Here is a 26,142-nt window from a genome sequence, read left to right as displayed (position 1 = left end):
AAAAAAAAGTTTTAAAAACAAAAAAAAAAAAAAAAAACATCTAAAAAAAAAAGAACAAAACAAAATGACTCTGTTGGTTTTTTTTCGTATCAAATTTTCAGATGGGGTTCATTTCCATTAGTGATGCACGATAGGACGAGATTTTTTGTTTGTCTCGTTTCGAAATCTATGAGACGAGAAATGGACTTTCTTGTCTCGTGAAAAAAATAGAAAGTAAAAAAATCTAGTATAAATCAATATCGTCCTGAGCACAGATAGGTAATTTTAAATTTATATTGGGGTTGTTAAGTCTGGCTGAGGGACTATAAGCAGAGAGTAGATCAGCGTCTAGCTAGGGGACTATAAACAGGGAGTAGACTAGCCCAAATTTCCTCACGCTATCAATAGCGAAGGTTGAGTGCGAAGGGCATCCCACTCGGAAAAGTTTGTTTAGCCAAATATAAACAGAGAGTAGATCAGCGTCTAGCTAGGGGACTATAAACAGGGAGTAGACTAGTCCAAATTTCCTCACGCTAGGTAGGTATATCAATAGCGAAGGTTGAGTGCGAAGGGCATCCCACTCGGGAAAGTTTGTTTAGCCAAAACCAGTTGGCTTCAAAGCGATCACTCTAAAGCTGATTGAGAGGCCGACGACTAACGCCGACCCCATCTGAACATGGGAAAAGGCAAAGAAGAAGATTGGGGTTGTTACACATGGAATAGAATAGATCAAGTTTGTTTAGCCAAAACCAGTTGGCTTCAAAGCGATCACTCTAAAGCTGATTGAGAGGCCGACGACTAACGCCGACCCCATCTGAAAATGGGAAAAGGCAAAGAAGAAGATTGGGGTTGTTACACATGGAATACTCGTAGAATAGATCATTAGAATATACCTAGCATGTTTATACTACCGGAATGAAACTGATTAGGCTCTTTACTCCAGCAAAGTAAAGGGACTCATTAGCCTCATTCCAGCAGTTTAAAATAAATGCAAGTAGGTACTGTTATTTCTTTCTAGTATTTTTTCTACGACCACGTTTCTTTTTCGTCTCTCCTGTCTGTTCACATTTGGCAGTCTGCTTATTTCTCTCTCCTGTCTGTGTACATCGGACAGTTTTCTCATGTGTAGCCAATGACTTCGCATACAGAAATATTTTCCCACATGTATTACACCTGAATGCCTTTGTTAATTTCGCAAGGTTATGTCTTTCACTTTCAACATGTTCCTTCACACGTTCGACATCCGTGAACAATTCATCACATGCAATACAAGTGAACTGACGATATTTATATGTAATCCAATGGACTTCTTTCATATGGGCGTGGCTATGTGAAAACCGCGTGAATACTCTGTTACAAATGAGACATGTACTTTCCAAATATGTCCTTTTAGACTGCACCTTCTTTGCCTCATGAGAGTCAGTACTCAAATGTAAAATCAATTCATCAAGGTTTCTAAGTGATTGTTCACAGATGATGCAAAAGAATACATTGGATTCAATATTGACTTTAGTTTGATGAGTGTCTCGCAGATGACAAACTCTTTGGTTCACACTGTTGCATGGTTTGTTGCAAATAGGACATAAAATGGGCCCATTATCTTTTGGATGTGGAAAGCCATAGTGTTTGGTTTCAATGTGACGTTTCAGAATAATTTTGACTGGAAAAGAAAATATCACCAAATTATTTAGGTCCAATGTAAGTACATACCTGTTTATCTGGCAATATGAACAGATAGGTAGGTTTTCTATTTATGGAAAAAAAAATCTACCTGTTTGATTTATTTCCATGTGTTATTCTTATAAATACCCTTTGTGTAACAAATAACATATACTTATACTGTATCCTAAATGTAATTTATTTATACCTGCATAAGCTACATATAATCACATCCTATTTTAATGTTCTTCTTACCTGAAAATGTTTGAGAACAATAACTGCATTCATATTTCAGCTGATCCCACTTTGTTGGAATTCTTTTTTTGTCCTCATCAGCATGAATACGCATGTGTCTATGGAATTTGGTTTTGTGAGCCATAAACTTGTCACAAATCTTACAATGATAACATGCATGCTTCTTCAAAGCTTTCTCACGTGTAAAAACAGATTTGCATTTGCCACATTTGTGATTTATATTTTTGTGCTCTATTAGGGTGTGTTCTCTCAACAACTTTTTGCTACGAAAGGATAGGTTGCATTCAAGACAAGTTTTGAGCTCATATGATTTCTGTTGTGAAGAGTTTATATTTTTGTGCTCTATTAGGGTGTGTTCTCTCAACAACTTTTTGCTACGAAAGGATAGGTTGCATTCAAGACAAGTTTTGAGCTTATATGATTTCTGTTGTGAAGGCTGGTTTTCATTTCCATTCAATTCTAATAGTACAAGCTGATCCAGATTGCCTTCCCTTGAATCTAAAAAAGACTAGAAACAAAAAGAATTTTCATTTCCATTCAATTCTAATAGTACAAGCTGATCCAGATTGCCTTCCCTTGAATCTAAAAAAGACTAGAAACAAAAAGAATAACAGATTAGTTGATTTTGATGCATATTGTAGGATTGCTGCCTGCTTGATGCTCTTTGCTCCTTGTTTTTATCCTTACCTGTTCAGTTCTAGAGTCTTCACTCTCATGCATTATTTGTGCTAAATTATCATATTCCTCCTTCATTTGATAGTCTCGCATTAGGAATTCACTATCATTTTCACCAGCTTCTGTGATATCATTGGGCTCTTCTTTAATGTTATTATTATCTATGGTAGTTATACTATCCACATATTTTCTATCAATGTGTATAACTTGTGGGATGAAGGCTCCATTAGGTACATCCTGGCTTCCAAGCTCATTGATTTCAACTTTTGTAATATCAATGTTTACAATATTTGGTATTGCTCTGGAGAGCTCTTCTCTCCCGGTGATTCTCGGTAGCCTAGTGGGTCACTTTTTGACGGAGGAGAGCTCTTCTCTCCCGGTGATTCTCGGTAGCCTAGCGGGTCACTTTTTGACGGAGGAGAGCTCTTCTCCCCCACAGATTATCGGTCGCCTAGCGGGTCATTTCGTTTGACGGGGGAGAGCTCCTCTTTCCCGGCCATTGAACTCTTGGTAGCCTGCCTCTATTGACGGGGGTCCATGAGGCATTTCCGCTACACTTGAGATTCGGGAGAGCTCTTCTCTCCCGGTGATTCTCGGTAGCCTAGTGGGTCACTTTTTGACGGAGGAGAGCTCTTCTCTCCCGGTGATTCTCGGTCGCCTAGCGGGTCATTTCGTTTGACGGGGGGAGAGCTCCTCTTTCCCGGCGATGGAACTCTTGGTAGCCTGCCTCTATTGACGGGGTCCATGAGGCATTTCCGCTGCACTTAAGATTCTCTTAACGGGAGTAATAAAAACCTTGCTAGCCTGATGATTACGCACAAGGTCTGAGATCAAACGGTTGGTCCGTTTGGTGTTCCAAGCAGAAGGTCCCGGGTTCGATTTCCACGGACAAGCAAGAAATTTGCGCGCTAATTTCGATTGTAAATATGTTGAACGGGTTACTTTCTGGTGTTCTTGTGTTCACGTAGCACCTTATAGGGGCGTTTTATCTCTTCCTAATTAGTCCTAAACCTAGAAGACATGCGTTAAAATTTAATTTGAATACTTGCATTTTATTGAATTTGAACTTTACACCAATAAAAACTAAGCAATTTAGTATCTCATAAGATTGATAGAAGAGAACACACATTAAGTTGTTAATAGGTACGGTATTATTCGAAGATGAAATGGTCTTATTCCTAGGTATTCATTGTGAAGCTTTTGTGACCATGAGTTTTGTTCCCTAAAATGCTAATGAAATCAGGTCTCCATAAAGTCAAAATGATTTCATTATTTTATAGAAAATACGTTTACTTTCTATTTTGAATTGTGTTCACTTCGGAAATTCTATTTAAGTAGGTGAATAGAAGAGGAAGTAGATTCCTTCCTACTATCAATTTAATGACAATTTTAGTCGTAAACTGTCTAATTTAATGCCCGATTTAGCACTGTTCGATTACCTTTTAGATGAAATTTTAAATAAATGATGTAACAAAAGAAAATCATATTTATGAGAGTCATTTAAATGCTTATTGAAACTAGCTGAATGTAATTAGTCCTAAACCTAGAAGACATGCGTTAAAATTTAATTTGAATACTTGAATTTTATTGAATTTGAACTTTACACCAATAATAACTAAGCAATTTAGTACCTCATAAGAGATTGATAGAAGAGAACACACATGAAGTTGTTAATAGGTACGGTATTATTCGAAGATGAAATGGTCTTATTCCTAGGTATTCATTGTGAATTTGTGAAGCTTTTGTGACCATGAGTTTTGTTCCCTAAAATGCTAATGAAATCAGGTCTCCATAAAGTCAAAATGATTTCATTATTTTATAGAAAATACGTTTACTTTCTACTTTGAATTGTGTTCACTTCGGAAATTCTATTTAGGTGAATAGAAGAGGGAAGTAGGTTCCTTCCTAGTATTAATTTAATGACAATTTTAGTCGTAAACTGTCTAATTTAATGCCCGATTCAGCACTGTTCGATTACCTTTTAGATGAAATTTTAAATAAATGATGTACCTAACAAAAAAAATCATATTTATGAGAGTCAGATAGTAAGACCGTGTGTAATTTGCTAATTGGGCAAGTTTAGACAGGTACTTTAAAAGGTCGTACAAGGGTTGGGATATCGAATTGAAATATCGATAATTTTGACATAGAATGGAAATATCGATGTTTGATATCGAATCAATTTTCGATATATCGAATGCCTTAACCTAGTTCGTACCAATACCATGTTCTGTTCTTAGCTAAGTTTTGCACTGCCATAATTTCGGTAAAATAATTAATCGGTAGGTATGTACGCTTACATATCTTGTCGAGTTCAGTACCTACGTTGTTGCTTGGAAAACGTATTCCATTAGAATGTTTGCGAAGGGTTGAGTTTGGGACCGATTTTGCAATAATTTATGATCTTTAATAAATGGTGGGTTGGTTTCAAATGCTAGAAATTGACTATTAGGTCATTTTTCTCATAAATGAAAGTTTAGAAAGTCTTGGCTGGAACATAAATAAATACATAAAAAAGAGGTTTGACAGGGGGAACTGTAATTGCTAAGGTCTTATCATCCCGAAATTGAATAGAGAAGAAAGACAGGATAGGAGAAAGCCAGCGGTTCCGAGAAGGAGCCTTATCTGTTTAGGATAAAATCCGCTCCGGGGAATCGAACCCGTGGTCTAGCGCTCACAAGGCAAACGCACTACCAACCAAGCTTACTAGACTGGCGGAAAACTTCTCCGCCTTCTTGAACTGCATGTCCACTACGAGTGTTGGCGATCATCAGGGTAGGTAATCTTTACTTTGTCCACTATCTATGGTAGTTATACTATCCACATATTTTCTATCAATGTGTATAACTTGTGGGATGAAGGCTCCATTAGGTACATCCTGGCTTCCGAGCTCATTGATTTCAACTTTTGTAATATCAATATTTACAATATTTGGTATTGCTCCTTTATCCATTTTTAAATTTGTTGTAGCTATCTGTTTTTACTAGTTCAGGCACTGAAAAGGTGGCAAGACAAAGACCAATTTGGTATTATAATTTTACCTAGGGCTCTACACAATTGGTAAAATTACTAATCATAAAATATTTACCATCAGCCTTTGATCTCTTGGTTCTGTAACCTGTCTTCAAAGTTCAAGCATGGTCTCAAGTATTATTCCTCAGGCTTCTTGACAAGGAAGCCTACTGAAATAAGTATGATAGGTGACATTAATGATTGAGTACCTAGTAGGTACTATATACTATATCTACAAAGGTGCATCTACAATTTACACTACAATCATCTGGAACCCATGTAAAGTAAGTAACCAAAGGATTTTGTAGCAATGGCGGAAAGTTCAAGTATAGTGTGGATAGGTGTGCCACAGCTTTATGATTTAAATCATGTGAGACTAGACAAGAACCTGTATAAAAGTAATGAATATTTTTCACCATACCAACAAGTAGTGAAACATTGGATTTTCTTTCCTTCCTTTGGTGATTTCGTCTTTATTCTAGGGATTGTGTCGCAACTCATTCTGTGGAGAACAGATAATGTATTAGGACTAGAGATGTGTGAGGCCCACCTCTGTGGCCGAGTGGTTAAGAGGACTGACTATCGACCCGGAGGTGCTGGGTTCAAATCCCGGCCAGGGCGGAAATTTTCTAACCAGACTTTTCCATTCTGAATAGGCATATACCCAGTGTTACGTATGGGTAGAAGTTCATGTACAAACAATAATTAACTATCAGAATCATAAAGTTCAGTTAGCGTGGACATTTGTAGCTATATGTTCATTGAGGTTGATTTATACTGACCTCCCAACCATCATAAATTTTGAGCAAACTTTTTATCCCTAGATAAACAACATGGTAGGTGCACATTTTCATAGTTTAATCAAGCACGGTATAATTCGAGATAATGGCTATCTGGAGCTGGAATAATGCAGTTGATTTCATGCTACTGGTGTAGGATTAGGGATATTGTGTTTGCATGAATGATCTACAACCAGGTTAATACAGCTGTACTCCAACACCTATATCTTGTAGCACTGCTGAGTGTGGACAATCAGTGATTAATACCATTGTTATCCGAATTACACAATACACACGAGGTTCTCTCTCTCTCTCTCTCTCTCTCTCTCTCTCTCTCTCTCTCTCTCTCTCTCTCTTTGATTAGGTACTGGTTGTCAGGTTGTCTGATAAATGTCACTGGTAGGAAATTACAGAATAAAACAGAATACAGGAATCTAGAATACCAAATTCGCCCAGACTCCAGAGTAGCAGAGTAGGTGTTTGGGGTGTTTTTCGTTTTTGGACTTTTTGTCTTTTTGGGAGCTCCGAGCCCAACATTTTAAAATTTCGCGGGTCTTGTTTCGGAATGGGAAGCTAGCAACTTTTTCAGAAAAAAAGTTGTGGCTAACCTCATATTATTGAAAATTCTCTGTGGCGGCCGCCAAATTTTGAAAATCTGCCGATGACTTTTAAAAAATATTTGGTCTGTTTTTGAGGCTTGAGTTGAGCTAGTTTTTTCAGCAATTTTTACTAAAAGTTACCCAATTTACAGTTTAGTTCCTCTTCTACCTTTTCATTACTTTCTTTCTACCCATAACCCCCGAAATGGTAAGTAAAATCGTAAAATGCCATTTATAGATAGGCAAACGCATAAAAATTTAGGGACTTTTTCCAAAATCTAGGGACTTTTTTCTTTCGATCTAGGGATATATTTTTTTTCCATCTGGCAACACTGTGGCAGCCGCCAAAGATTTATTGCCCGGTGGCGTAGCTTTACACCTGTGACTGGCAAACTGTAGGAAGAAACGGAAAAGGAAACTATAATCCGACCAAGTCACATAGGAAAAGACATGCCTTTCTCCTTTGAACAAAACAATAGGAACAAGGAACAAAGGCTCTTTTTGAAAATCTGCCGATGACTTTTAAAAAATATTTGGTCTGTTTTTGAGGCTTTAGGTTGAGCTAGTTTTTTCAGCAATTTTTACTAAAAGTTACCCAATTTACAGTTTAAAGTTCCTCTTCTACCTTTTCATTACTTTCTTTCTGCCAATAACCCCCGAAATGGTAAGTAAAATCGTAAAATGCCATTTATAGATAGGCAAATTCGGACCTCAAAAACTCCAGAACATAGGAAAGGTATTCATCCACAAAATCAACTGAATCAACATCACACCACAAAACTAGTCAGTCGTAATAGCATGTTGAATGTACCAGTTCCTGATGGATCACTGATGTTAAGCAACGATGTATGTGGTTGGTATCTGAAGGGGTGACCCTTGACTCTTGGGACCACTCAGCCTGGGTGAGACCAGTATCAATATTGGACAACAGGTGCTGAAAGACTCTGTACGGGTGCTTAATCTACATCTCTTCCACTAACTTACATCTCTCCATCAACGTCGGAATCAACTGCCTATAAGAACTATCCAGCTTCATCAACCACGATTCCTCTCTACACTAAGCTGCTGCACAAGATAAACGTCCTCCCAACATCAGATTCTGAAAGCCGGACTGTTGTAGTCAAGCAACGTCATCGTTGCATGGCCGAGCAAGTCTCTCTTCTTCTTCTAGCAGGGTAGTGTCTTGGAAGACTTCAGATAGGAATGGCAGAATTTGATCAAATTGTAACCATCCAATTTTCTTTTTATTTCAGAGTACCAGAATCAATGAAGGTATCGGATGTGTGGAGATGCCTGAACATTCTTACGGAATGCCAGACTCCATGACCAGGTAAAACTATAGCAACTAAATTATTCTTAATTTTACTTTACACCAATTTTAGTTCTAAAACTTTCTAGCTTTGAGTTCATAGGTCATTGCAACAAATTTCTAGATCAGAGCTCATTTGTGTAAGAAAATGTGAAAATAATCCCCCAAAAACCAGTTTTTTTTTTGGTTTTTCGGCTTTATGGTTCTCTGGGCAAAATTTGCACCACCACTTTCATGTTCCTGGTAAAAAGACCTGTAATTTGACATATAGGTCAACCAGGTTTGGATAAGTCCTTCTATGGGGACAGACTGACAGACAGACTAACAGACAGACACTGAAGTGAATACAATAGCTTGTCCAAGTCCTTCTATGGGGACAGACTGACAGACAGACTAACAGACAGACACTGAAGTGAATACAATAGCTTGTCCACTATACCTTTTTTTTTATTACTATTGTAATAATAAAGGAAGTATGGCCTAAAAAGTGGCAAAAAGCTAAGTCCTTCTATGGGGACAGACTGACAGACAGACTAACAGACAGACACTGAAGTGAATACAATAGCTTGTCCACTATACCTTTTTTTTATTACTATCGTAATAATAAAGGAAGTATGGCCTAAAAAGTGGCAAAAAGCATTTTACATTCTATTATTTTTCTTTCTTTTTGGGTAGAGCTACTGATTTAAAGAACATAGGAATCTTTGGAACATCAGTAAATTAACAAAAGCAATTCCATGAAACTTTATTGCACATTGTCAATTCTGAAAGTTTTCTTTTACCACTTCTTGCCACAATCATGTTTCTAGGCATGTTTTGTGAAATGACTAAGGAGGTATCTAGTTCAATTTCTTATTGTTCTTGGTCTGATTGTTTCTTGTGTTTCAGTGTGAGGAGTAAAGTGATTGATGACATGGTAGCAAGTCACCCTCTAGAACTCTCTGTACAAAATGTAAGTTCAAGGCAGTTTTACTTTCCTTATACAGGCAATCACAATAACAAAACTGCTTCCTTACTCCTTATTCATTCAAGCTATAGAATAATTACCACAAATATTGTCCTGTTATAAAAGTAATTTAAATTTATTTGTTTGATTTCAGTTTGCTGCCAATGAAGAGCGTCTGAGATTGATGGGAGCCAAGATGAGCCAAGGTGTTCATCTGCCTCTCCGACTCAAACTAGAACAACAGATTGTCAAACAGAACAGCGGCCACCATTCATTCCTACCCAGCTCTCACTTCTCTCTCGATATCTTGACGGGGGCCCATGAGAGAATTGAATTTGAGGACATTTTGAACATGGAGGAATTCAGAGAAACGGTGGCAAGACCTCATGAGGATTTGGAAGTTGGATTCAAGTAAATACGGGAATTATTTATAGGGCAGGGGGATGAGTTAATATTAAGGGTTGCTTCTTCTAATATTCTACTGTATGTGCTATTTGCAGAATGGGGGTGTTTGAAACTAAACTAAACGTACTAAAAAGTAAAATGAAGACTGGAGCATTCCAAATGCATATGTTTGTATGTCATTCTTTTCCCCCATTTTCCAAAAGATTAACCGCCGTATGTATGAAAGCCAAAGTTACTTTAAACTTTAGTTTAACTTAAGACAAAAAAATGTTGCCAATTTCATTTTGTTTCTTGAAATAACTGGCTAAATTTCATGAAATTTGGCAAGATTTTCATTTCAAGTTAGACTAAAGTTTATCTTTAGACTTCATACATACGATGGTTAATGTCTCTGTATAACTTCCAAGATTCAGTGATCGGATTTTTACCCTTTATACAATGATAAAGTGCTCAGTCACATTAACTTCACCCAGCTTGAGTTTTACTGGGAAAAACAAGTAGCACACAGTATGTTGCCCAGATGGTCACCCATCAGTTTGTCCCATTATTAAACTTGATTACATAATCTTTTATTATCAAGCAAGCTTGTTTTGAGATGATCGAAAATATAAAGGCTGAAAGTGAAGTAATGTCCAGAACCTGTGAAGATAAATCCTAAAATAACATGAAAAAAGTTCTGATTGGAGGTTAGCCTTAAGTCCACAAGATAATCCCGTTTTCTAACTCCGTAAGAGTCGGCCTAACCAACAAAATATACGAAAAAAATCAATTTTCTAGCGCAAGCTAAAAAGTAGGGAATTTAGCTAAAAACCAGAAAAATTGAGAGAGGCTTTACTTACTTGGATAGGACTTGCATTCCCGTGGCTTCCGGAGAGGTGTCGGGAGTTTTGTTCTTTTTCTTCTTACGAGATTTCTTCTTCTTGACAGTAACATCGGATGCTGTGGATGTATCGAGATCTTCCGATTCTGGGGATGAGAAAATCGAGAAAATCGGTAATTTCGATATTATAGCAGCAAAAAATAGTAATACCACCTATTAATTTACATTTACCTTTTTTTTCTAGTTAAGCAAGGTCTTTTTACTGAATTGTTAATTGTATGTATTATTCTTTAACCCATCAAATATACGAGACCTTGTTTAGACTGCTGGGATAAAGGGACTTTTCAGTCCTATTCGGGCAGGATAAACAAGGTATGTATATTCTATAGGGTATATTCTATTCTATTCTACCCTCAACATTACTTAACTTCAGTAATACATTAAGAACTGGAGCGTTTAATGTGCTATTACCGTTGTCACTAGCTGCAAAAGTACTGAAGAGTTACTAATGTAATGGTATGGTAGATTTTACCAATATTTTTTCAGTCCTTAGAAGGTCTGTTAAGCTAAAGGCCTGTTAAGTTCCATTTGATTTGTATAAGCTGGACGGGACCGTTAAGATAACGGGCTGTTAGCTTCTGAAAAGAAAGTTGGTGAAATTCACCATAAGTATTTCTACTCTTCCTTTTGTTACTCATATCCTCATTTTCTTTGGTTTTACTACTTACTCCTTTAATACATTTTTCCCTTTCACTTTTCATCCTACGTATGCTGGCAGTATAAACAAGGGTCTACACTCTATTCCATTCGAGTTAAATTATTGTTAAACCTAGCATTTTCTTCTTACGAGATTTCTTCTTCTTGACAGTAACATCGGATGCTGTGGATGTATCGAGATCTTCCGATTCTGGGGATGAGAAAATAGAGGAAATCGATCATTTCAATATTATAGCAGCAAAAAATAGTAATACCTACAACGTTACTTAACTTCAGTAATACATTAAGAACTGGAGCGTTTAATGTGCTATTACTGTTGCCACTAGCTGCAAAAGTACTGAAGAGTTACTGACGTAATGGTGGATTTCACCAATATTTTTTCAGTCCTTAGAAGGTCTGTTAAGCTAAAGGCCTGTTAAGTTCAATTTGATTTGTATAAGCTGGACGGGACCGTTAAGATAACGGGCTGTTAGCTTCTAAAAAAGTATTTCTGATCTTCCTTTAGTTACTCATATCCTCATTTTCTTTGGTTTTACTACTCCTTTAATACATTTTTCCCTTTTCACTTTTCAGTCCTACGTATGCTGGCAGTATAAACAAGGGTCTACACTCTATTCCATTCGAGTTAAATTATTGTTAAACCCAGCAAAAAATATTAAATCTCTCAACCCGATCGGGAATCGAACCCACCAACTTACCATTAGTCTTATCTGCCTTCGCCTCTTCATCAGCTCCTTCATTCTCCAGTCTCAGTCTCTTCTGTGGTGGTGATTTATCATCCTTTGTTCTAACTTCATCCGATTTCTCTGCTATTACTGATTCCTTTCTATTTCCTTTATCCGTTCCTACTGTTTCTTTTATTCCTTTTGATCCATCCATTTGTAGTATTTTCTTTGTTTGTACCGACTCTTCAATTCCCTTTGATGCCTCAGACTGTACCAACTCTTTGATCCCTTTTGATTTCTCAGTTTGTACCTCTTTGATTCCTTTTGACTCATCTGTCTGTACCGATTCTTTAGGTTTGGTTCCATTTAATGGCGCTAGAGGTCGGTGCGGTAGGTTCTCCTGTTGTTTGGTGAGGTTGGACTGTTCGCCTTCGAAAGTTTGAATGCTGATCAGAGACTCTGGGGGCATGGTGCTGGGGAGACGACAGCCCATTTCTGTATATGCCTGAGGACAGAGGAACACAAACTCTATTTTAGCGGTTAGGTTCAAATAATAAATAATGTAGGTTAGGGACCTGTCACTAAATGCATTAACCTTTGTAGATTCGTATAAACTTAACCCTTCTTTTGGGTCTGTTTGCCTGTTTGCCCCTACACTTAAGCCTCAGAGTGGGCTTTTGTTGTATGTGCATTAACCTTACTCAGTCCGAGAAGGACCGGGAAAAGCCAGCAAGCAGCCAGCGATAACTAAGAATTTTAGACGGTCGCCTATCCAGATACCAACCAGGCGTCACGTTGCTTAAATTCAGGGATCTGTTAGGAACTGGCTCACTCAACGTGCTATCGCCTCTTAAAGAGGCGTAGCGTGGTCTAAATTCAAGTGTAGGGCGTGTTTAAGTCAATATTTAAGGGTATTTCAGTGAAATTTCGAGTGTATGGCCGCCATACACGCCCTACATGGACGCTACGCCACTGCCTCTTTTCATTTTTTGTTAACAAAATCTATTTTAGGAATAGTTTGAGAGAATGAATAAGAAAATGGGAGAAGAAAAAAAGAGAGAGAGAGAGAGAGAGAATAGAAAAAGACGAGTTAAAAAAAGAAACCTAATTGTGACTAATGAGGATGATAATTTTACCATCCTTAACCTTCAACCTTCAAATGTGAAGGAATTTAATCCTAATGGAATTTAATCACTTAATCCTAATGATGATTCAATGATTCACAATCACAGGTAATGAACGTGTGCAGGTAGCAAATATCTTATTAATGACCAATTCCATCAATATTCAATAATATGTCAATGAAGAACTTCCAGTCAAATTTGGGAAATTCTGTAAAATTACAATTAGAAAACAATTGACAGAACTATACATAGGCCTATTTTCCTAGGTTTCTTTATAATAATCCTACCAATCGTACCTAAGTGTAGGTATGAGTTTTAAGAGGACTTGGTCCAATTTATGAATCATCAACGTCTTGAGGAAACAAAATTTCCCAAATCTTGCCAGAGGAGATGAAAAACACAGAAGAGAAAAATAACTTCAGAAAGTCTGGTCCAGAGATTTTGTGAAGCGAAGTGTCAAAGTGCCATTAAATGAAAATTGAGATTGGAACATAGAGAACCGTTCCATGAACTTCGTCGCACTTTGTTATCTTTCGTTGCGAAGTTTAGGAGCCCTATGAAATCTATGAATACTTCGCTCTTTGTCTTTTGTTGCGCTGCATTGTTGCGAGCTACAATTTTCGTTGCGTAAAAAGCGAAGTTTAGGAGCTCACTGTACGAAGTTTGACTCGGTGCTTCGCACTCCATGCGGAGTGACAAGAACTATTAAGTGCGAAGTCATTTGTGAAATAGGTCCCAGGTAATGAGGAGACTAGGCACAGGTACATCTATTAGAAGTATCAATGTTATGGCCAGTGTATTAGTCACAGGCAGATATATTTACTAGAATCAGTGACGTGGTTAGGAAGTAATCAAAATAGAACAGACAATAGTCACAATATTTTACCGCCTAAAATAGATGGTAAACTTAAGAATGATGTGGAAGTCAAATCAAATCTAGCTCAGTTTACGTGCATTTTCCTTTAATTTTCACAGTGGTAATGCTGGAAAATGGGGTAATAGAACATTGCCTAGCATTACCACCTGAAAATTGGGAAATAAAAACACGACTTTTATTGATCGAGGAACATTTTTAATACAAGTCTCCATGGCAAAGAGACCAAAGAGTAGACATTCAAAACGAATACAATACATATTTGCCTTCTACGTCCCTGGGTAAAAAATCGAATTTCGTTCATAGGCGAAGTCCCTCTCAAAATGTACCTCCCTACGACACTACTATGTCCTGTGACGAGTGCTGAGGTTGAGAACCGGCGAATTATCGACGCCGTTCAACAACAGGCGGCAATTAATGCCGCAGCTCAGAACAATGCTATAGCACAAGCCCAATCTAATGCTGCAGCCCAGAGCAATGCTGCAGGCAACATAGGTCAGCTTTCCCATCAAGATCAGTTTGGAGGACAGCAAGGATTCAACTCGATATCGCAGTCTCAAAGCAGTGCTGGTGCAAATGCAGGTCTCCAACAATTGCAAAACCAATATGGAGCCCCACAACAGGGTTTCAATTCGGCAGTGCAATCTCAAAGTAACTCGGCAGCCAGCGCTAACAGCCAACAATTTGCCCTTCAAAATCAATACGCAGCCCCACAACAGAGTTTTACATCAGCACAATCTCAAAGTAATTCAGCAGCCAGTGCAGGCAACCTGGCATTCGTCCCACAAAACCAATACGGTCCGCCTCAACAAAGCTTCAACTCGGTAGCCCAATCTCAAAGCAGCGCCTCCGCTAATGCATGCCTTTTCCACAAGTTTGGCCATGCCTCGGGATGAACTAGCGGGATTCCGGAGCGAAGCGACGGAATTCAGCTAGTATCTCAATAAGAATAATAGGTATGTTGAGGAAGAACTACCAGTCAATTTTGGGAAATTCTGTCAAATGACAATTTATTAGAAAATAATTGACAAGGTTATAAATAGGTCTATTTTCCTAGGCTCGTTAATAATAATCCTAAGTGTAGGTATGGAGTATAGGTGGATTTGGTCCATTTTATGATTCATCAACGTCTTGAGGGAACAAAACTTCCCAAATCTTGCCAGAGGATATGAAACAAGGGAGAGAAAAATGAATTCAGAAAGTCTGGTCCAGAGATTTGGTGAAGCCAAGTGCCAGATAAATGTAGTACTATTAAGTGCGAAGTTATTCGTGAAATAGTCCCCGGGTGATGATGAGACTTGGTACAGGTATATTAGAAGTGTCAATGTTATGGCCAGTGTATTAGTCACAGCCAGATATATTTACTAGCATCAGTGACGTGGTTAGGATGAGGTAATCAGAATAGAATAGAAAATACTCTGCTTAAGGTCTGCACGCACACTTGTCCGTCTCCTTTCAGTCAACTTAGGTCTAGCTTGCTCCATATTACTTTACATTGGATCAAACGCACGACCGCTCACTTATACGAATAAAGTCCGCCTCTGTGCTGGATAAGTCGTGTATTTGATCCAATGTAAAGTAATATGGAACAAGATAGACGTAAGGTTACGGAACGTATCCGTGACGGTTAAGTGTGCGTGGACTTTTTGGAAGTAAAGTTATATGGAACAAGCTATAGACGTAAGGTGATGGAACGAATCTTTGCCATCTATGTCCTGGGTAAACATTTCGTTCATAATCGAAGTTCCTCTCAAAATGTACCTCCCTACGACACTACTATGTCCTGTGAAGAAGACTCCCAGACAAACTAGCCCAGTTCAGCAAGTGCTTCTGCAGGTGGTTCAGCATCTTCTGCAGCGGCTACAGCCAATGTTGCTGATAACTTTATTGTCCCGAGTGCCTCGTATGGGCCTCCCCAGTAGGTGCTTGAGACTGTTGACCCAGTTTCTATTTTGTATTTTGGTATGAAACGGTGAAATGTCCATTGGAAAATGAACTACTCATCCTCATCCCTGAGAAGAAGAGAAAGTCCTAATTTTTCCACTTGGCCTTAAATTATACTAACTAAGGAATATGTATATTTTGGGTAATACAAAGGAAATTTTAATTGTGCTGAGAAAAACTGCTTATCACAAATGCACTACACTAAATTTCATGACTTGACTTGAACCACCAACCTCCAGATTCAAATCCCAGAGGTGTAATGCCAAAGGAAAGACGTGATGTAGTGGTCAAGATGCTCGACTGGTAATCAGTAGGGCATGGGTTCAATCCCAGCTGAAGTATGGAATTTTATACTCAACATTGGTTGAGAATTAAGTAAGATTTTCTTACCTCAAGAGCTTTGGTAGCTTCCTCTTTCGTGGAAAACTCAACGAAGGCAAATCCTTTCAGTTTCCCGGTGGACTTGAATTTGGGCAGCGAGACATAGGTAACTTTTCCGTACTTGGAGAACACACTTTCAATGTAATCATGTTCAGCCTCGGGCGGCAATTTTTCCTGGAGAAAAAATGATAAATAGTAGTTATAAACTCTACCCAGAAAAGAACATACATGAGAGAGAAGAACAAAAAATAAAATTAACATAAATCGCATCATAACAAATAAAAAATAACATAGTAACCAGCCGTACAATTTTAGCAACCAGCCGTACAATATTAGCAACCAGCCATACAATTTTAGCAATCCATATAATATGCTCGTACAATGCACCAAGGGTGTAAATATGTTTTAGAGTACTATTATTTCATGGTCAAATTCTCAAATAAATGAGGATTAAATTCCATGCCTTAGCTTGGATCGAACCCACGCCCTCCTGTTTACCAAGCGAGCATGACCACTACGCCACCGAGGCAGGTGGCTCCAATAACATTCCAGTAATCTTTACAAGAGGCCAGTAGATTGCTTACTGGCATCAACTTACAGCCAGGCTGGGTTTACAAGCTAGGCTAGACTTTATAGCTCACGCCTTGGGTAGTGTTTTGTACAGCTTGGCATTGAAGTATTCAAAAGGTTAGGTTTGAGCTAGAATTTTTATTGAAATCCCCTTTAGCGATGAGCTCTTCATTTCTGACGAAAGTCAAAACTTTGGGTCGGGGTTGTTTTCTCCAAAAGTCTAGCCGGGTTCATAAACACAGCCTCATATCAAATAGAAATAATAGAGAAATTAAGTCAAGAAAGTTAGCACGAAAAAAAAAGCGTTTAAAGTTAAAAACTATGTTACAATATTGTAAAACATATGAAATAAAAGTTACAAGTTTAAAACATACGAAATAAATCATGAACCCCCTAGAAAAACGGGAAACTAATCTAGATCCTCTTGAAGAGAAAATCAAAAGAAGGAAGAAGACGATACAAGTGTTATCTTGTGAACTTTGCAAAAAAATAGAAATGGGAACAAAGACTACAGCCTCAACCAACCTACATGACAAAAATTGTAAAAATAAATCCTCGAAAATCTAAAATGGTCAACGATTTATTGAAGGGTAAAAAATCAAATCAAATACCTAGCTAGGAATAGAAAATCTCAGCCTCCCGTCTCCATTTTCGCAACCCCGGCCCTGGTATCGTCAATACACGTTAGAGGGAATTGTTCTCCAAAACCAAATTACTCTCCGACTACCCTTGAGGGGAAAAAACCCGAGAATCATCTTCCCGTTGTCGTATCCGACGTCAAGACAACGAATCACCGTTGTCTATTTAACAATGGTCGCGGGCACACAACAGCATCTTTCCCGAGTTCAGTAGTCAATAGGCTGCAGTACAGCTTTCAGAATCGGTAGTCAGTAGATTAGAGCACATCACCTTTTGCGTTGAATCGTTAGACAATAGGTTAGAGCACATCAGCTTTTAGTGTTGAAATTTTAGTCAATAGGTAGGTAGTTAATACACTGAAGTACACCTTTCGAATTAGTCAATACAATTGAGCCTTTCCATTTAACTTGTGTTACAATTCTTGTGTTGCAATTGAATTAAGGTCTTGTCATTGTCTTTTAAGTGTAACTTTTTGATTCAAGTTTTTGCTCGTGTCTCTTTTATCAGAAAGTGTCGTTGCTAGCAAAGCATTAACTTGAGACATCAAAGCCAAGTTCATCTCATCTGTAATTCTTTTATATCAACATGAAATCTGTTCAGGTAAGTTATTTGACATGTTCAAGCACTCTAATGGATAGACTTTTACTTTTACAAATGTCATATTAGAACCTATGCGTGATTCCGTGACAGATGAGTGTGCGTGGACCTGAACAGTGAACACAGTCAACACATGTCCGATATGCTAAAGGTGTGTCCAAACATAGTCGACCGACGAGGTGAATCTATGTTGTCGAGGCAATGTGGACGGCTGAAATCAATCGACTGCCGGTCGACTATGTATGGACATACCTTAAGAACAACGCGACCGTATTTTTTATTATTTTCTACAAGTTCGGCCATGCCTCGGGATGAACTAGCGGAATTCCGGAGCGAAGCGACGGAATTCAGCTAGTGTTTAATATAACACAGTCATCAAATTTCAGATAAGTCAAGAACAACAAACCTCTTCTATTATTCCAGATCACCCTACTGGTCCTGTCCACCCTCCTGTTCACCTCACAGGGGACGTTCCTCAAGAAGCTGGTCACCTCCTACGGCCCCCCTAGCGCTCAACTTTTCCACCCCGAGCCTCAACCCCTCTCCTCCCCATCTGAACCTCTCGAACCCGCCCCTGTCTTTGAAAACACAGGAGAACCCGTGCATCCAGCCCTGCTACCACCTCCTCCCATGTACTCCCTCCAACCCATCACCCGATATGTGGTGGCGGTCTCTCCCACAGTACTATCCCAGTCGGTCTATCCCTACCCACTCCTACACAGTGCTTCCTATGCCAGCGCCCTGACTACAGGAGACAACGCCTTCCAGGTAAGTAAACAACTTATTTTAAGGACTGGAGAGGGGATCTTTTAGGGCGGCCACTAAAAGACCTAGGTCTATACAACCAAGGTGTTTTGAACTTCAGACCGTCTGAGACGTAGGGGTCCGAAGCTCTTTCCATCATACACGTTTCGGTGGTCTGATACTCTGTCAGACTGTGGGAGCGTGAGTGTCCACCCTCAAAAATACCTTCGTAGATCTTAGTGAAGGCATTTTGGACTCAGACGATAGGTATGGAATATACCAACTAAAACCAACTCCTAAATGCAAGAATATCAGACCAGGGATACGTTGACGATGGCTTTACTACGGCCCTCTATCCCAGTCGGTCTATCCCTACCCACTCCTACACAGTGCTTCCTATGCCAGCGCCCTGACTACAGGAGACAACGCCTTCCAGGTAAACAACTTATTTTAAGAACTGGAGAGGGGATCTTTTAGGGCGGCCACTAAAAGACCTAGGTCTATACAACCAAGGTCTTTTGAACTTCAGACCGTCTGAGACGTAGGGGTCGGAAGCTCTTTCCATCATACACGTTTCGGTGGTCTGACACTCTGTCAGACTGTGGGAGCGTGAGTGTCCACCCTCAAAGATACCTTCGTAGATCTTAGTGAAGGCAATTTGGACTCGGACGATAGGTATGGAATATACCAACTAAAACCAACTCCTCAATGCAAGAATATCAGACCAGGGATACGTTGACGATGGCTTTACTACGGCCCCGACTTCCTCGATCCTCTTAGAAACTCTTCATCTCTCCCTTTCTACCTTCACTCTTTTCTATCTTCCATATTCTTAGGATAGGATAGAACTTTTTAATTTTATTTCTTACAAAAAAAAAATCCATTTTAATTCTTCTCTATCTGCATTCCTAGGTGAACAATATAGCCGACGCAGGGAGTGTGGTGTACCAACCCCAGGGGAATCTACAAGCCATCAACACAGCTCAGCAACAAGCGTTCAATGCCGCCCTGGCGCAGAGATATGCCGCTGCGAGTGCTGAGGTTGAGAACCGGCGAATTATCGACGCCGTTCAACAACAGGCGGCAATTAATGCCGCAGCTCAGAACAATGCTATAGCGCAAGCTCAGAGAGCTGGTCGATCTTTTACAGATTAATTACCAAAGAGAGTCTGGTAATCTAATATATAAAAATGGTCTTCAACATTTGATCTTCCTCAATAGTTGAAGTTCACTAGATCTTAAGAGCTTCTTTTAGATAACTAGCATCAAGCTGATTGGATGGTAAGAATTATGCGCTTTGATGTGCACCCTTTGAACTTTTTAGTAGTGGTAGTTATCAGCCGTATGTCCATCTTTGTTAACAGAAGCCTCGTTAATTTCCTTTTATCCAATCACAACTTTTATCATCAGATCTGAAGCCATACAGAGATTACGGTATTGGTGATTTATTGGTCACGAAAATCAGATAACGCTGATTTTTAGAATGATCCTGATGAACTTTACTGGACGATTCTTATCGATAAAGTCTTCAACATTTGATCTTCCTCAATAGTTGAAGTTCACTAGATCTTAAGAGCTTCTTTTAGATAACTAGCATCAAGCTGATTGGATGGTAAGAATTATGCGCTTTGATGTGCACCCTTTGAACTTTTTAGCTTCAGTGCAGGATGTCAGTTTTCAAACTCGGTGGGAACTGCACAATTGAGCAATGTCTGATTTTCCTGAAGATCTTCAATAAAAGCTCGCAGTCAATTATGATTTACATATTTCGTCGGGTTACCTTGCAACTAAAGCTGAATGCGATTTTTTCAAAAATAATTCTCTTAACTTTGGTCTTTTCCTCTTTCCTTTGATATTCCATCATTGATATTTATAGACAGTCCTTGAAGATTTTTCCAATGATTTCACTAATTTTATACAATTCTTTCCCCGTAAAAAAAGCAATAAAAGCTAAAAATTTACTGACACGTTAAAATAAATTGCTGATCAAGAAGATTACCCGTGAACTTATTGGGTTGAGAATTATTGTTGATGACTTCTCATAACTTACTTCTAAACTGCTGCGAAATTTTCAAATAACCCTTCGAAGATTATGAGGAATTTTATAGGTTAGGATTTAGCATCTTAGATAGTAAATGAGGTATCTAAACCTGAGAAGTGAGATGGTATTATGAAGCTACTAATTCTATCTATTGATAAAGAAAACCATAAAAATCATCTCACAGGAACCTATCGCAAAAAATGAGAACTTAAAAAAAATTGTTATTACTGGGTCTCACCGATTCCCTTTTTTAGGTACCTACATTTAAATTTTTCATTTAAAATTTTGATTATTGGAACACCATCTCTGTCGGTGATTATGAGACAGTAGAGCTCATTGACTTTTTTCATTTGTTCGGATAAATATTTATTGATTTCTTCAATCATTGTGTGATTTGTATCCTGGATAATTGGTTTATCTACAGGTTGATACCTAAAAAAAAGAGAGAAATCAAATCATTCTGATAATTTTTTTGCCATGATTTCATTTCTATTGTTGAAAATATAACATAATAAAAAGCTTAAACTTGTTTTGTAAGCAAAAGTACTTAAGGGTTTCAACTTATCATTGGTTATTGCTAAAGAGAATTTTTGTAAAATATAACAATCCAGCTGTCAGTTAATTTGTAAAATGTTTTGTAAAAATCTAAAGCATGTAATCTCTTGTTTCATTTTATCATAGGTACCCCATGGGGGCTATTTCTTTCATCCTAGGATCCATTTCTGAAACAACTTCTTGTGTTCAGTACCTACCAAAAACTAATCTGTCCTTTTTTCTAGGTTCTTTCTTTTGAAGATGTAAAGTTAAGAGTGTGAATTCCTTACAGGAAAAATCCCCAGGTATCAGTACATTGGTCTGATTGCAATGTGATAGGATTACCTTCAATTCAAATCAAACTTTGGGAGAGAGGTTTCCCTCCGGAAACTTTGGGGAACTTTGACTATGGGAACATGATAGCTTACCTTCTCTAGTGAGTTGGTTCTATTCTTTCTGGTGTTTCAGGTACAGTGTTACCTTTGGTTTTCCACTTTCCAATCCAAGAAATTTTCCAGAGCAGATTTTTATTTGGGGAACTTTGACTATGGGAACATGATAGCTTACCTTCTCTAGTGAGTTGGTTCTATTCTTTCTGGTGTTTCAGGTACAGTGTTACTCCTTTTCGTACTCTGTTCCTTTGGTTTTCCAATCCAAGAAATTTTCCAGAGCAGATTTCACGATTTTTTATACTTTTAATCAAAAACGCAAAAGTTCAAATTCAAATTTCAAATGTGTTTGCTGATGCTGAAATGAGTTACCGTACAAATTTTAAAATTTTGTCGCACAAATGTACGGTAGTTCCTCGAAAACGTACGGTAGTTCCCTTAAATTTGTACGGTAATAAAATTGTTCCGGTTTGGCAACATTGACCACAGAGGCACCACAGAGGAAAAAATAAAGTTCAGCCGCGGGAAAAATTTGAATTTTTTCAAATCCCCCCATATTTTGGGTTTTGCTGAATTTTGTATTTTTTTTTACCAAATTTCTTTTCTTTTTTTCCCTTTTTGTACAGCTTTAACTTTTTTGTCCAGTCTACAGAGTATCCACTTTGTTTTATGGTATCTTTAGTTTGGATTGATGCATCCAGATTTAGCTGAACACTTGCACACGGACAAGTGTAACGAGTTTATTCATCAGCTCAAGGAATGTCAGAAGGTGAGATAAATGATAATTCAGAGACCTAAAAATAGTAGGTCAGTCATATTATAACAGGTCCTTCAGGGGAAGAGAATGACCAGATGAGGTTAACTATCACAGGGTCCTAGGCTAGACTTCTGAAATTAAAACTTGCATGTTGAAAAACTTTGGTAACACCAGAACAAGTTCAGTGTATTACGTTAACTATCACATTACGTAATATTACATAACTTTTGCAGTGTGGATTTTTTTTTTTTTGCCAAATTCCAAGGTCATATTCTTTTCATTTTTCAGAACTTCTGGACTAGTGTCACCGGAGGTTGTGGACAATTTTACGTTCAAGTTAATTCCTGTCTTCATGATGAAGTAAGCAATATAATCATTATAATTACAATAAACACCACATTTTGTTAATCAACTGATTAACACTAAACAGAGCTTTAACAGTTTGTAAATGCTACTGATAAACCAGCGCTGAGTGTAAGGACAGAGGGGAGCAGAGAACAAAAAGGTTTCATGATGGGGGAGAAAGCAACAAATTCAAACCTTGTGAAGCTAAGAGCAAAGAGATTTGGCTTTTCACCTTGGTGTCAAAAGACATGCCAGTTTGGCCTTGAAAATACACTAAACTAATTTTCTGGACTAGTGTCACCGGAGGTTGTGGACAATTTTACGTTCAAGTTAATTCCTGTCTTCATGATGAAGTAAGCAATATAATCATTAATTACTTACGATAAACACCACATTTTGTTAATCAACTGATTAACACTAAACAGAGCTTTAACAGTTGTAAATGCTACTGATGAACCAGCCCTGAGTGTAAGGACAGAGGGGAGCAGAGAACAAAAAAGGTTTCATGATGGAGGAGAAAGCAACAAATTCAAACCTTGTGAAGCTGAGAGCAAAGAGATTTGGCTTTTCACCTTGATGTCAAAAGTTGTAAATGCTACTGATGAACCAGCCCTGAGTGTAAGGACAGAGGGGAGCAGAGAACAAAAAGGTTTCATGATGGAGGAGAAAGCAACAATTTCAAAGCTCGTGAAGCTGAGAGCAAAGAGATTTGGCTTTTCACCTTGTTGTCAAAAGACATGCCAGTTTGGCCTTGAAAATACACTAAACGAAGTAAGCAATATAATCATTAATTACTTACGATAAACACCACATTTTGTTAATCAACTGATTAACACTAAACAGAGCTTTAACAGTTTGTAAATGCTACTGATGAACCAGCCCTGAGTGTAAGGACAGAGGGGAGCAGAGAAGAAAAAGGTTTCATGATGGAGGAGAAAGCAACAAATTCAAACCTTGTGAAGCTGAGAGCAAAGAGATTTGGCTTTTCATCTTGGTGTCAAAAGTTTGGCCTTGAAAATACACTAAACTAATTTTTGAAATTTTATTTTCATTTTTTAATTCCAGAGAATTCTAAGACGTGCAAAAAACTTTGAATTATCTCAAGAAAGAAAAAGACGCTCACTTGAAAAAGCAACTCAGCAGGAAAAACAATGAAAGAAGAAAACATTATCATTGCGATGGAGACTGAAGGACATGTAGATCCTAACCCAGACAAAGATATTGATAAGAGTCGGGACACAGCAGAATGTGAGGACAAAGTGGCCCCTATTGCCATTGAAAGCAAAGCATTACTTGACCAGGACTATCCAGATTTTGTCGAGAAATATTTCAGTCGTCATTACTGTAATGGAGTGAAGGATAAGGGCGATGACTATTGTGTTCTGGTAAGAATAATGGATTGTTTCTTTAGTTAGTGGTAGGTAACACATAGGTGACCTAGGTAAAGTCCATTCATTTTTTGTCACCTCTTGGGTAAAAAGCAAGGAGGAATGCAAAATCGATTGTGGAATAGATCCCTGAATCCTTATATTAATTCTAGCTTTCAATGATCAAAAAATTAAAAAAAAAAATCTATTGATTTAACAAAGGTTGAACCAAATTTAACAAAGAGATTAAATTAAGTTCTCCCACAAACATGAATGCGCGTTCAATAAAATTAGGAACTTTACGAAATTAATAAAAACAACAAAAAATTCAACACAGGCAAATGAAAAGTAAACAAAAATTCATAAATCGAGACCAAAGGCGGAGGTCCATTAAGAGAGCGTGGGGGTGTTTTACGTGGCCTGAACCCTTACTGGGCTTTACAAATGATCTTTCTCTTCGAAAAATCCTCTGTTTGAACGAGCAAAGTGAGATCTAACTTTAAATTCGAGAATTTCGAAATCATGTTCGTATATTTCTTTGTTTCACCATAACGCCCAAACGGTATATCCAATTTAGATTAAACTTTGGAAACATTTTTTTTTAGTCAAATGAAAATTTATTCACTAAATTTTGGACCCGATCAGGCCTTAGGGGGGGCCCCAAAAGTTTTTATTTCATTTTCTGAAAGAGGATTCTGAGATTCCTGGACAAAGATTTCCAAACAAATCCTCTCCCCCCTTACTGGGCTTTACAAATGACCTTTCTCTACTTCGAAAAATCCTCTAATTGAACGAGTCGAGACCAATGGAGGTCCATTAAGAGAGCGTGGGGGTGTTTTACGTGGCCTGAACCCTTACTGGGCTTTACAAATGACCTTTCTCTACTTCGAAAAATCCTCTAATTGAACGAGTAAAGTGAGATCTAACTTTAAATTCGAGGATTTCGAAATCATGTTTGGATATTTCTTTGTTTCACCATAACGCCCAAACGGTATATCCAATTTAGATTAAACTTTGGAAACATTTCGAAATCATGTTCGTATATTTCTTTGTTTCACCATAACGCCCAAACGGTATATCCAATTTAGATTAAACTTTGGAAACATTTTTTTAGCCAAATGAAAATTTATTCACTAAATTTTGGACCCGATCAGGCCGTAGGGGGGCCCCAAAAGTTTTTATTTCATTTTCTGAAACAGGATTCTGAGATTCCTGGGCAAGGATTTCCAAACAAATCCTCTCCAATAATTGACCTCCGCAGGAATGAAACAATAACTGGGGCGAATTCATAGGTGAAGATTTTAAATAATCCATGGATATAGATAAGATAATACTTTCCATCGTAAGGTACACTAGATTAAATTTATATACATGCATTATTTCTTAGTAAAAATTAATGAATAGAAGTTTGAAAGAATTTTTTCACCTCGGCGAAATTCGTCTGAATTAACGCGCAAAGAGTCGGTGTAACAATATGAGGTGAATTTTTTTTACACACCGGTTGAACGATTGATGCGATGCACCTGGTGATAACATTAACGCGCAAAGAGTCGGTGTAACAATATGAGGTGAATTTTTTTTACACACCGGTTGAACGATTGATGCGATGCACCTGGTGATAATGAGTCGGTGTAACAATATGAGGTGAATTTTTTTTACACACCGGTTGAACGATTGATGCGATGCACCTGGTGATAACTGATAATCGTCACTCATATAAACAATGTAAATGGTAGCGTAAAACAACGCAAAATCTAGTCAACCGTTTCAAGCGGTGAGTAAAGAAACTCCCCACGAAGAACCTAATGAAATTCCGATTTGTAAATCGGAAGAAATACTTAAATCGTTTGAAGGATAAAAATAGATCCAAGCATATTAAACATCACTCCCCACGAAGAACCTAATGAAATTCCGATTTGTAAATCGGAAGAAATACTTAAATCGTTTGAAGGATAAAAATAGATCCAAGCATACATCAATTAAAAAAAAAAAAAAAAAAAACAAAATTTCGAACTT

General features: G+C 37.9%; 5 protein-coding genes and 1 long non-coding RNA gene across 8 annotated transcripts in view; 3 read left to right on the top strand and 3 right to left on the bottom strand.

Moving 5' to 3' along the window:
- The window catches only part of LOC103511751, an 8,938-nt gene extending 4,950 nt beyond the window's left edge, over positions 1 to 3,988 (top strand). Inside the window, exon 4 of the mRNA XM_017445099.2 lies at positions 3,147 to 3,988. The gene's annotated coding sequence lies outside the window, so the exon portion shown is untranslated. The remainder of the gene's footprint in view (positions 1 to 3,146) is intronic.
- On the bottom strand, positions 813 to 6,872 carry LOC103511745 (zinc finger protein 28-like). Its single transcript, XM_008476483.3, has 8 exons — positions 6,788 to 6,872; positions 5,657 to 5,750; positions 5,376 to 5,563; positions 2,581 to 2,734; positions 2,425 to 2,485; positions 2,244 to 2,340; positions 1,894 to 2,132; positions 813 to 1,639 (listed from the first exon to the last, which is right to left on the bottom strand). Exons 3-8 carry the CDS (start codon positions 5,519 to 5,521, stop codon positions 984 to 986), a joined length of 1,353 nt encoding a protein of 450 aa, XP_008474705.2. The 5' UTR covers positions 5,522 to 5,563; positions 5,657 to 5,750; positions 6,788 to 6,872; the 3' UTR covers positions 813 to 983.
- A 139-nt stretch (positions 6,873 to 7,011) lies between these two features.
- The window catches only part of LOC103511738 (proteasome maturation protein), a 23,567-nt gene continuing 4,436 nt past the window's right edge, over positions 7,012 to 26,142 (top strand). Inside the window, exons 1-4 of one of the 2 annotated variants that reach the window (XM_008476476.3) lie at positions 7,012 to 7,166; positions 8,212 to 8,288; positions 9,156 to 9,219; positions 9,368 to 9,673. In XM_008476476.3, the coding sequence (XP_008474698.1) occupies positions 7,164 to 7,166; positions 8,212 to 8,288; positions 9,156 to 9,219; positions 9,368 to 9,628 (405 nt within the window). In that variant the 5' untranslated portion in view covers positions 7,012 to 7,163 and the 3' untranslated portion in view covers positions 9,629 to 9,673. Of the gene's footprint in view, positions 7,167 to 7,466; positions 7,623 to 8,211; positions 8,289 to 9,155; positions 9,220 to 9,367; positions 9,674 to 26,142 lie in introns of those variants that run through there. The other variant, XM_008476475.3, reaches the window with a different exon arrangement.
- LOC103511748 (la-related protein 7-like) lies at positions 10,356 to 17,468 on the bottom strand. Its single transcript, XM_026825416.1, has 4 exons — positions 17,430 to 17,468; positions 16,153 to 16,317; positions 11,854 to 12,325; positions 10,356 to 10,584 (listed from the first exon to the last, which is right to left on the bottom strand). Exons 1-4 carry the CDS (start codon positions 17,466 to 17,468, stop codon positions 10,454 to 10,456), a joined length of 807 nt encoding a protein of 268 aa, XP_026681217.1. The 3' UTR covers positions 10,356 to 10,453.
- LOC103511740 lies at positions 21,018 to 22,019 on the bottom strand. Of its 2 annotated transcripts, none has more exons than XR_003392213.1 (2): positions 21,836 to 22,019; positions 21,018 to 21,166 (listed from the first exon to the last, which is right to left on the bottom strand). It is a non-coding gene; the product is annotated as an uncharacterized LOC103511740 (long non-coding RNA). The 2 variants fall into 2 exon arrangements; XR_001809571.2 differs by lacking the exon at positions 21,836 to 22,019 and adding an exon at positions 21,697 to 21,800.
- On the top strand, positions 22,211 to 23,915 carry LOC103511741 (COX assembly mitochondrial protein 2 homolog). The gene is made up of 3 exons (XM_008476478.3): positions 22,211 to 22,426; positions 22,703 to 22,774; positions 23,825 to 23,915. The coding sequence occupies exons 1-3, from the start codon at positions 22,349 to 22,351 to the stop codon at positions 23,912 to 23,914; spliced, it is 240 nt and encodes a 79-aa protein (XP_008474700.1). The 5' UTR covers positions 22,211 to 22,348; the 3' UTR covers position 23,915.

This window comes from Diaphorina citri, unplaced genomic scaffold, assembly GCF_000475195.1.
Source record: "Diaphorina citri unplaced genomic scaffold, Diaci psyllid genome assembly version 1.1 scaffold747, whole genome shotgun sequence".
In the NCBI taxonomy this organism is placed as follows: domain Eukaryota; kingdom Metazoa; phylum Arthropoda; class Insecta; order Hemiptera; family Psyllidae; genus Diaphorina; species Diaphorina citri.
The sequence above is the reverse complement of the archived record's forward strand: the minus strand, read 5'-3'. Positions and strand labels throughout refer to the sequence as shown.